At 34.9% G+C, this 11,715-nt stretch overlaps 1 protein-coding gene and 1 long non-coding RNA gene across 2 annotated transcripts; both read right to left on the bottom strand.

Annotated features, from left to right (window-relative positions):
* Positions 1–162: 162 nt before the first annotated feature.
* Positions 163–4,433, bottom strand: LOC123717483 (sorting and assembly machinery component 50 homolog A). The gene is made up of 13 exons (XM_045673487.1): positions 4,280–4,433; positions 3,963–4,070; positions 3,633–3,755; positions 2,615–2,710; positions 2,340–2,424; positions 1,963–2,092; positions 1,761–1,866; positions 1,521–1,608; positions 1,248–1,429; positions 1,021–1,173; positions 819–939; positions 498–702; positions 163–266 (listed from the first exon to the last, which is right to left on the bottom strand). Exons 1-12 carry the CDS (start codon positions 4,298–4,300, stop codon positions 518–520), a joined length of 1,398 nt encoding a protein of 465 aa, XP_045529443.1. The 5' UTR covers positions 4,301–4,433; the 3' UTR covers positions 163–266; positions 498–517.
* A 2,093-nt stretch (positions 4,434–6,526) lies between these two features.
* LOC123717216 lies at positions 6,527–8,898 on the bottom strand. Its single transcript, XR_006754782.1, has 3 exons — positions 8,737–8,898; positions 6,682–6,787; positions 6,527–6,568 (listed from the first exon to the last, which is right to left on the bottom strand). It is a non-coding gene; the product is annotated as an uncharacterized LOC123717216 (long non-coding RNA).
* Between the last annotated feature and the right edge of the window lie 2,817 nt (positions 8,899–11,715).

Raw genomic sequence — 11,715 nt, 5'->3', positions numbered from 1 at the left:
TTGTTTTCTTTCTTTTTGATTCATAATCGGACACATAAGTAACTTTTGCCTCTCGTAAACGATGTCGCCAAACCAATAATATATGCTTTAATGTAATGGGAACAATTGAAAAATCTTTTTGTACTTAGTTTACGAGGGTAGAGGAGAAAATAAAACAACAAATCCGGTAACAATATTAATTACATCAACACTATTTGTAATAAAACTAATAATTTACAGTTTAGCTCGTCTGAATTAAATAATAAAGTGTTCATCGCTAAGATCACCTGAAAGCAAAATACACAAATTTATTAAAATCATCAAAGCCGGCAAAGCGAGACCTTATTCTAGATCTCGAAACAAGATTATGGAATCTTTTGGTAAATGACATTGATACAGGAATATGACTCCAGGGATTCGGTAACCGAATGACATCATAAATAAGGAAATTATTTAGATCACATTGCCCGTTCGAAGTGTAATACAGCAGGTTTTTTTATAAAATCATAATGTCTCACCTTCTGCATCAGAGGTGAGTCTACAGGAAATGCGCAGACACGCCCAACTGTATCCCGGGCGCGGGAGCGTCTCCCGCGGCCGCCCGCAGAGGGAAGCAGTAGTTGAGCTCCACGCGAGCCACTCGCCCCAAGCGAAGCGCCACTCCCGCCCCGCACGACACTCGCACGGAGGACAGCGACTCGATTATGGCTTGCGTCTTCTCTTCTGCGGACAGACGGTCTTTCCTCTTAGACAGAGCTCTTACCATACTTCGATCGACCTAAGCTTCCCTTCGAGTTGCGTTCTATTGTTTTGTATGCGGAGAGCGATACAATATTTACCCGGATGTGCCAGACAGCCTCCGTTGAGGAACAGGTGAGATCTGAACAGTTCTCCCAACCCTCCTTTCCCCGGCTGGAAGGGTAGGGGCGTGTACAGGTGTAGACCGGACGCCCAGTACATCTGATGACAAGCCGAAGGAACAATTAATTATTTATGTATATATATTAGTGGTCAATTGTTTGCCACTTCACGTTCCCTCACCGTGCCGCCGGTGGCGAGTCCGTCGCAATGCGGGCCGGCGCCTCTCTGTTGGAACCCGCGTATGGTGGCAGGTCCTCCTAGATAGAAGAGCTCCGGTATCTCCGTCCCGAAGACGTCGTGGAGCACGCCGGCCGCGCCCGTCAGTTGGACGACCTGAGACGGATAGAGGTGGATGACGTTCACGTTTTCACGATATTTAATCAGATATACAGAATGAATGGACTTACCACGCCGGGCACGATCTCCTTGTTGGCCTCGGCCTGCAACTCGGTCTTAATGTTGGCCACGCCCCCTCCTAATCCCGCCAACTCGCTCGAGAACTGAACCCGAGTACCGTGAGTGGGAAAGATGGCCTCGTCGCGATGGTCCACTGTCACGATGTGACGGATCACTGACTTCAGGACCGGACCTGGAATGAACGAATGTTTCATTGGTTATCACGACATTTTTTCATCATCATTCTCGTTTCGTGTACGAGCAGTGATAGACATCGTTCTCACCACTGCTCTCCCTGACTTTGAAGCTGGTCGTTTTACTGAGAACGGACGCGTCGCGCACCGTGCCCTCCCACTGAAGGTTATGTTTGGTCTGAAAAGTGTCAGAAATTATGGCAGAAATACACAACACCTTGTCTCAAAAGTCAAACTTAATTTACACAATTTCATGAGATTCCTTAAACAAAACTAAAATTTTGTTTAGATTCTAATCCTCTAATTCGCTTATAATGTGGAGAAACTCACAGCGGGTGAAGTCCTGAAGGCCACGTCCAATAAGACACCTCGGTCCAAAAGCCTGTACCCGGACCATGGATACTCATGATTCTGTTGGTACACCGATGTGGTCACGCTGAAAATTAAGCAACCAAATGTAATACAAATAAAATACACACATACCGTTAGTGGGCAGTGAGAAGTGTATTAAGTAATTTAATGAATCACTTACACTGGTTCCAGTGCACTCTTCGGGAAAGGCTTAGTGGCAGCCACGCTGAAATTCGAAGAGCTGCGGTGCCCGACGCTGTATTCAGCCGACACCCGTTCACCACGACCCGCCACATTCGGCAGACGGACACCTAGATGGGTGAATGGAATGTGCCGATTTGTACCAAGACTAGGACCAAATATGCGAAAAGACATATTTCTTAATCTATCCTAGAAGTATATAAACATGAAAAGTACTCCTTTTGAAATAATGAGAATAGTTTTCGTATAGGAGTGTATATTGAATATATCATCAAACAACATAACTGTGCCGGCAAGCTAATTTACACCGAGTTGAATACATATAATCTTTCTACAGATAGTTATGTCAAGACATACCTAAAACTAAATTCCCTTCATTTTCACTAACAGTTGTGTTGATACCTCCCACTATACGTGACAGCTCACGCACTTGAAATGTCACCTGAAAGTCATAAAAAAACTATTTTTAAATTCCTTTCAGGATATAATGGTTGAATACTGACATTTCAGTTACACATTTTGCATAAGATTTAAAAGCTTAGCTAAACCTTAGCTGCATACTACACAAAACTTGATGATAGTCACTATACTATTGTTTAGGTTAAGAATTAATTAAAAAAATATATATATACCTCTAAGCCTTCAGGTGTAGATCCAGGACCATTGGAAACATCAATATATACACCAATATCTTTGAAGCATCCCAATGAATCCAGAGAGCGACGAGCCTGAAATATTTTTATAAGTCACTATTTATTCATAATTGTATAGTAGTCTTTATAAGACACTAGATGACCTGATGAACCTACTATCTACTTGTATGTGTTCACTTTTTTTTTAAACAGACCAAAGAGGTCAGACCATGAACCTCATTGGTGTTGTGTTGTTTGTGTTAGTTCATAAAACTCAAACTCAAAATATCTTTATTCATCTAAGTAAGTAAGTACACTTATGAACAACAAAAAGAAGTTAAATTAATTGTAAATTTACATGTACTACCAGTTTGCAAGTCAAAGCGTAGAGCAGGTAAAAAGAACTGGCATGTAACTTTCCGCCAATGTTTTGAACCGCCAAGTATTGAGTCATACAAATTGTTTGAACTCGAGCAAATCAATCCCGAGAATAGTATAAAAAAGCTAGCTTATTGATTAATTTACGTTTAACGGGGGCTTTGAATTAATTTAGTGATAATTATCTAATTTCGCTTGGGAGTTTGTTGTAAAAACGAATACAATTTCCATATAAGGAGTAGTTTATCTTCTGGAGCCTGGTAGGTTGTACACTCAAATTAGTTCTATTTCACGTATTATACTGGTGAAAGTCACCATTTGTTTTAAAATTGATTATATTTTTTTGTACATACAACATGGTTTCTAGAAGATATTGACCAGTTAGTGTCATAATATTTAATTCCTTAAACTTATTCCGTACCAACTCCCTTGGAGAAACACAACAAATACACAACACACAACTAAGAGACATTGTTTTGAATATTTTTTTTTGAAACTTTGCCTGAACTTGCCACAAACATTACAAGATCACAATTGGCCAAATCAGTCCAGCTATTCTCAAGTTTTAGCAAGTATATATATAATAAAAAAACAGTATATATATATAAACTTTAAGTTTCATAATTGACTACTTCTGTACCTTGTGTGCTTTCAAAATAACATCTTCAAAATCTGTAGCATGGAACAGTTCATCAACAGCACTACGGACAATATCATCTTTTGTCCTGCTTAATCCGTCTACATGGACTCGGTCAACACGTGCCTATAAACACAGGGTTTGATATTGATAAAATTCAGAACAATGTTTGAAAATGCATGTAAACAAAGAGGTTACTCTGATTGGTGAACCAAGTTCTCCATGTATAGTACTCTCCTTCTGTATAGTAATTTCATAAAATTAAAACAAAATTATAATAATGTAATATTACCAATAAAAATATATTAAACAAATACTCTGGATAAACCTTACCCTGACTCCATTAAGTTTAATTGTGGGTTTTGGGATAGCCACCTCTAATGTGTCTGGTTCATCAAGCTCAAACAAACCACCCACTGTGCTTACATTGTCAGCTTGTGCCTGCAAAATACTTATTTATCAAAACAGAGTTATGGGTTGAACACACTGTAGGATATAACGCTTTAAACAAATAAGTTGACTCCTCTTTTTAATGGGAGGTAAAATCAGAAATTAGTTGGGATATTAATTATTATTACTAGGGGTTTAAATGAGACTATTTTGTTTTTCTAACCTTTGAGTAAAGACATTCTTCTGAGAAAAACACTCACCTTTGCGTGCACTGTGCCCATTTCTATTTATAATATAATATTCTATTAAATTTTTTATTAAAGAATACCAGAAGTTAATTTTGAATTTTTCTTGTTTTTTAATTACATAAATATATTTCACATTGACAGATGACAATTGACATTTAGTTTTCCTTTCAAATGTTTAATACTCTCTGAAGGACACTCCAAATCCAAAGTTCAAGTTTTGTTATCAAAAAGATTGAATTATTTTTCACTTTTTTAGAAACTATAATCATGTGATAGCAGGTTATATAGTGACACCAACAGCGATAAGGATTTCCACTTAAGTACTTTACTGCGAAAGCAAATAACTTACAGTATGCCAGCTATCTGACACGTTATTTCTTAGGGCCAAGAATAAGTTTAGGTGTACATACCAACTACTAACTGAAGTTTGTAACTTTTCTGAAATACCTCTATACCAAAACAGACGGCTTTTTGGTACATGCAGAATAAATGATATTGGGTATTTGTGAGTTTATTACATTGAGACATGAAAAAGCAAGAGCAATGTACATTATATCGCTTTCATAGGCTATCTAGTACGTTTCATCTTTATAATATATTTCATGAGAGCTGGGGCGTTCCTCGGTCAACGAATGCTGCCAGCATTGAAGGTCCTACTTTGCTGGGACCAAATTTTATATAAGTTTTCTACTGATTTATTTTTCATAAATATTATTTCTATATAGGCTATGAATACTGCAAATACTTTTAGCCAATAAATGATTATATTACACATCAGATTAAGTATTTATAAACTGCTCATAATTCAGTGTAATACTAATAAAACACCGTAGACAAGGTTATGAAGTTGATGTGTCGATATTGTAAATGTTACACAAAATAGAGTCCTCTTAGATGAGATCGTACTCGTTAACTTACATTTTAGCCGAAAAGTTTAAGCCACAAAATACATAATAAATAAATATAAAAAATAATAGATCATAGTGAGAGTGCAGCAACATTTTATTTTATTTACATAATGCTTGACTAGATTTTAACTAATTTACAATTTATTTATCTACTTAAAATAAGAGTGACAAAACTCGATAATTCAAATCCCGACGATACATAGGTGAAACTTAATAATAACATTATCACTACCTTACTTGCGCGTTAAGAAAATAATAAACGAAACAGACTGCCTTTTTTACCGTAAACGTCACTTTATGACCATCGTAGACCTCCTCAATACGTATAAGTGCTTACAAAACTACATCGAAATATCCAATACACAATTACACATGCAGTCGTAGGAACTTAAACGAGGCGCAAATAAAACATTTCACTAATGAGTGCAGTTGGGACGCGTAATATTAATAATAACTATTATATTACGTTTCGGTTACTACCTCCCTATTTCTAGGACAAACAAAATTGTAGTATTATAAAAAAAATAACAACGTGAATCTACTTATAAAATACCTACAGATATCCGATTCATTTTTTAACGGTTTTGTGGTACTTAGCTAACAACTTCTTATTTCTAATAATATTTCCTTTACTTAAACTACCTTCACGACAAATGATAGACTTTCACATTCTCTATCTTTTTCCTCTTTTAGGCTTAGTGTTGAAACGGTAGAAATCCGGGGAAATTAGTATTACTGTATTGATGATATTTACGATATCGAACGATTCCGTCTTTATTTACAAATAATCCACGCCTATACCTATGCATGAACTTTTGATCTCGTGCCCTCCGTCTTCTATTTTCACACCTACCCGCGAAAACGTATCACACGGACAAACTTACAATAACGTATCAATATTTTTAATTGAAAGTGGTAAAATATAACAAAAAGTGATGTGTAACAAAATTATCTACTATTTCATTTCGCTTGGAGTTTTTCTAGTAGTTCTTGCAGAGCGAGTGCTTTAGCCAGACGGCGTCGAAAGTCCTGAAAATACAGAAGTAATATAAGAAAATGGTCTCGTATTTCTGCATTGATGGAATTGTTATAAAGAGTCTTTCGATTAAACTGCAGTGAAGCCGAGCCGAGTGATGCTTGCATGCATTCGGAGAAGGCAAAATGTATGACGGGGGATATTTGTTTCTAAAACGACAATATGCATAGAACTACAAAAATATTCTTTAATCGATTCATACCTGATGTAAAGCTTCCCCAGCCTTCGGTACCCTGGCAGCGAACATATCTTTGGACATGAGACACAGTGCCTTCCCGTTCATAGGAAATCGTTCAGGTAGACCACCTCGACGAGAGACCCAGACGCCCACGTCGGCACGACACCAGCTCCGAGGGTCTGGAATTAATAAATGCTTATTAAAGGAGTCGGTTCGTTGTGTTTAAAATGTCTGGAAAGAAAAGTGCGGCGTAACAAATATAGTACAAATAATAATAAATGTCAAAATGTACCTAAAGGTAAATCATCTTCTTGTAGCACTCTTAGGTCCACCGGGCCCCATACCCCGTCTGCGGGGGGAACTCTATCGCAGCGAGCTTGAGTTGGCATTTTGAGCATCTAAAAGTAAAATACAAATGTACTTCTTCATTTGTTTCAGTAATAACTAATTATGTTTTTTGTTTATAATTTTTTTACTCGTCGCGGTTGGTGACTTGTTAGTTTGATTTATTGTCAATCGTAACATCTTATCGGTTTTAATAACTTTTAAGAGGTCTCGATGACGCCGAGATATATACAGGGGATAGTTTCGGATTTACGAAAATCGTTTTCGTAAATATTTTTTTACTACGAGTATTAGATAACAACTGTCATTAGTTCAGTCGCGTGGCCCACATCCGGTTTCCGCTGTACTCTATAGTCTACGGTTTCCGTCGTATTGTCGCCATACAAGTTTTTATTTGCGTTTCCCGATTTTGTGTAACGGAAATCCGATGTTATTATGTTTATTGATGTACGTCCTTGCAATGACAATACATAATACTTTGAACCAATAATCCGTATCGTTAGCTGCATAATAGAATATTTATATCTATCGGGGCCATTTATACGAGATTAATGAGTTTTTATATTGCAATTTCTATATTCATCTCAAAACGTCTATCTGTATATATATAGCCCCCCCCCCTATCGTCTTTATAGCCCCCCCCCATACATCTTGTCAAAAATACGCAAAGCTTTCAAAAATAATAGTATATAAATGAATTAATTATTTGTAGGAATCCTCGATAATGCATTTCGGTCAAGCATAGACAATGTGTGGGTAATATGTGTAAAAAAGTAAATAAAAACTTTTGACATAATCACTAAATAAGAAAATAATGCTTACGTAATACTTGAACGGTCCCTTATGAAACATAAACGAAAGCTGCAGAACATCAACGTTATGCAATTATACTGAAAATTTTCTCTTTTTGTGTTAATTAAAATATTTTACATAAAGATGTCCCATTAATCTATATTTTTTTTACGAGCATGTGCCGTATATTTCCCTAAACGAGTGTAACGGAAGCGCTCGCGCCGTCTTCCCGCCAAACAGGCGGACGCTCCATAATCGAAATCGACACTTCCGCTCAATTCGAAAAAGGAACGTATTGTCGGTGACGTTCGATCGTTTAACGTCTCATTGTTTTGTAAATAGACATTTGATGTAATTAGCTTCCTATCATAATTAGCGGCTGCCTAATATCTCAAACTGAAACTGTTGTTGATTTTAGCAAATACATAGCAATTTATAATGGATACTTTTGATCGACTAAAAAATAATCTACTTTTCAACACCTGTATTTGCACTTTATGTAAATTTGGAAAAATCAATTGATAACACACAAGCAATTAATATTAATAAAATAAATATAAAATCTATCTTATCTTAATAAGGGTGAGGTATCTATACTAGTTAGTATAATATTTTAATCTACTAAATACTACTAATTAACATAAAGAATAAACATAGTACACCTCTAACTATTGAAAAATAGAAGGAAAATCGTGATTTGGTTTCATTTAAAGAAAGAACACGACACCGGAAGAGAGAAGAGCGCGGGAAAGTGATAATTATGGCGGCGATGGTCGTTAGAAAGTTCGCAGACAATTGGCGGAAATTGGCAAAAATGTACAGCGAGGTAGCACTGCTTCCTTATGAATCGCATGCTATCATTATGTAAAAAAAATAGTAACGTCGTATTAGGCTAAAGAGTATGTTATATAAAGTAATTGTATTTCGCGTTTTAATTTGACGAAACAGTTTTAGTTATATATATATATCTACTAGTTTTAGGTACTTAAATATCAAACCTAAAAGTCTAGGTAAATTTCAGAAATGATTGTCAATAAAAGGTTATTTTTCATAATTAATATTATTTTAAATAATTTGTAATCATAAAAATACAAATGTTTGTATGTATGCATTTACTAAAAAATGTAATCTCATGAAATAAAGTAAATTAAATTTGCAGAAAATAAAATATTTTATCATTACTAGTGAATAGAAATGCTATACAACTCACCAGACTAAACTGTAAAATAACCTAGACTAAGCAATCCTTAAACACCACACAAACACTTATTTACGTCTGAAACACAACACTTAATAATAATTTACGTTTAAAATAAATACTGCAGGAACAAGCGCATCTATCCAACGTTGAAAACAGAATGACCGATTTTGATTTCTGTCTTGACTCTTGAGTCTTGACTGACGCAAATTTGAATAGAGCCGAGAATACCCTTAACCTTTTTCAATATAAAAGAGCACATATACTTTGACTTCGATATGCAATTTAGACTCTTTCGCAAGATATTTAAGACGATATTACTAAAACAACTTTGAATTTTCAGGTCTATTTACAGTTGGATGATATTTAAACGCACATTGCGCGGTTTTGTAGCCGGATGCGGGATTTTACCTATCTCTCTCGCACTCACTCAAAATCTAGAAGTGGAAATGTGATAGAGATAGTGTTTTTGAATCGATAATGAATTCACGCATCCTGTCAGCATGTGGCCTGAAACTAATCGTTTCCGTATCTATGTTTATAGCTATAACATCAGATGTCCCTGTCTATCATCATGAGATATTCAACCATAATCTCGATGTAGTACAGTGTATTTTAATTTCTTTTTATACTTTATTTTGATGTTTTAGTTATACGAGTGGTAATAAGGGCGCACGTTTCCGCCGCTATTTCGGTTTCCCGCCAAATTTATTTTCGGAAATGGCTGTCGTTTTTATCTGCAGATTTGACACTCTTATGAATGGAGACATGTGTTTTTGATGTGTTTGAAAATTTATGAGTCATGTATCGTAATTTTAATGAGGTTCAAATAATCTACACATTACTATGAATTAAATAAAGTGGACGTTTTAAAAATTATGAAAAAAACTGTTATATGTAGGTATATTATTTGGTTGGTTGGCTATTTGCTAGCATGCGCTACTCTGGCTACGAGGATGTATTTGGGACTCAAACCACATGAGGCATCCTCGCTACCACTCATGACTCGGCCTTGAGCCGGGTGAACCAATAGTTACATTAAGTTCACCTTATTTGATGATGATAGTTGTGAATTAAAATTGTTGTCGTTTAAAATCTGGAAGGTTTTTTTTTGTGTAATAAGGATTAATACTAATGATTTAATACATTTAATTTTTTAACGACTCTAGTAGAAACATTAAAGAACCCAAGTTATGACTGAACCATGTAATTGTTAATTTCGTCAGATCTTTTGATTCAAAAAGGAAAACTATGTTGGTCAAGACGTCTTAGACTGTATAAAATTAATAAAATAAACAATAATATCCGCTCACCGGACGTAGGGATCAAAAAGTTAATATTTGAGTCTTCCGTCTGCTTCCGTTAGGTTTTTGTGTATAATAAAAGTATTCTCAAACGATTTCTGTTCCGGTGGCTCACAATAGGCTATAAAATTAGGGATCTTAAACTGTCCCTTTCCTGTTTTTTTAACCAAAAGACACGTATCCTGACCGGAACTCGTGATTTGTAAATGGAACCCAATTAAGCAGTTCTTTTTTATGTAGATTTTTTTGAGGTTTTTTTTTTTTACAATAATTGTACTATAGCTAGCTCCTTTATGTAGACCTTGTATAGGTCATCGGATTTATTTCTATAAAGTATATTTATTTATTACTTTTTGCTACATCTATTTGAACTTATTTTACTTCCGCTTAGGGGACACATAATACCTACTTAAAGTTTTCAATAACATACTAACATAGTAGATATACAATTCTATTTACATATATGAAAGAGAAGACTAATAACTACTATGAGAAAGAATATCAATTTTATCCCATTTCTTTGCAAAGTCACGTATAATATATAAACTGGCATCGGCTAATAGGATGCAGTTAATGTGCAGCCTGCATGTCTGTTTGTCTTTATGACAAAAGCTACACACCTACGTGATTGTAACAAAGACGACTTTGTTTACTCTCCTCTCCGGGGCCGAAGGATATTTATAATGCTTTCCTGTCTTTTGTTGAATCGTTTTTGTTTGCCGAAATTATAATGACAGTACTGAAACGTCCGGTCCATAAACAAAGAGTTCATTATTTCAGGGAAAATATTTTATAACTCTCGTTGTTGTAATTACAATCAAGTTATTAAAGAAGTATTAGAATGGTTTATTTAAAAAAAAATTAATACTTAACTTCTCATTTTTATTTGAAAAGCACAGGACCCACAATTATGTATTTATTTATACTTAATGGCACCCATATTAAATTAACAAGGAATAGTTTAATTAAACAATAATACAACTAAAACAAGCCGCTTACTTAATGCTAATACTTACCCCTATTTTATTTGCTAATAAAGGCTCAAATATTAATTGTAGGGTAGGTACTTTATTTATTTTATTATTTAATTATTAGTAAGATACAGCCAACATACATATTATAAAACAAAACACTTAGACAATACAGAAAGCCAAAACAGATTATATATACATATATATGTAACAGAAAACAAGAGAGTATATTAATGGACAAAAATATATATTTTTTTTTTAAATCTCCAATGTAAAATATGCAAAAATGTAGTAATTAAAAACTTACTATGTTAGGTTTTGATAACTGTGAAGCGGAAATGGCGGCAAACAGTTTTGATAAAAACAAGCATTATCCGTTAACAATATCTAAAGAGATTTGAGTTGGGTTTGCGTCAAGCCGGAATTCATCTAAACAGCTTATTTCGGGACAAAATAAAGAAATTAGTTACATCCGTTTAGGTGCTGTCTGAATTTGGCGGGACGGGTGCCGGCGCAAAAACGCCACAGAGCTTAATAACCTTTTTTTAGAAGCAATTAATTGCTTCAAAATCAATTCATATAATTTTATTATTCATAAGTTGTAAAATTCGCGGATGCGTTAAATAATATATAGTAAGTATATTAACATAGAATATATGCGTTTATGTACGTATGTATATTTCTCACCTAGCACATATGTTCCACACAACATTATG

Source organism: Pieris brassicae, chromosome 12 (genome assembly GCF_905147105.1).
Source record: "Pieris brassicae chromosome 12, ilPieBrab1.1, whole genome shotgun sequence".
Classification (NCBI taxonomy): Eukaryota; Metazoa; Arthropoda; class Insecta; order Lepidoptera; family Pieridae; genus Pieris; species Pieris brassicae.
This window is presented reverse-complemented; position numbering and strand designations above follow the sequence as displayed.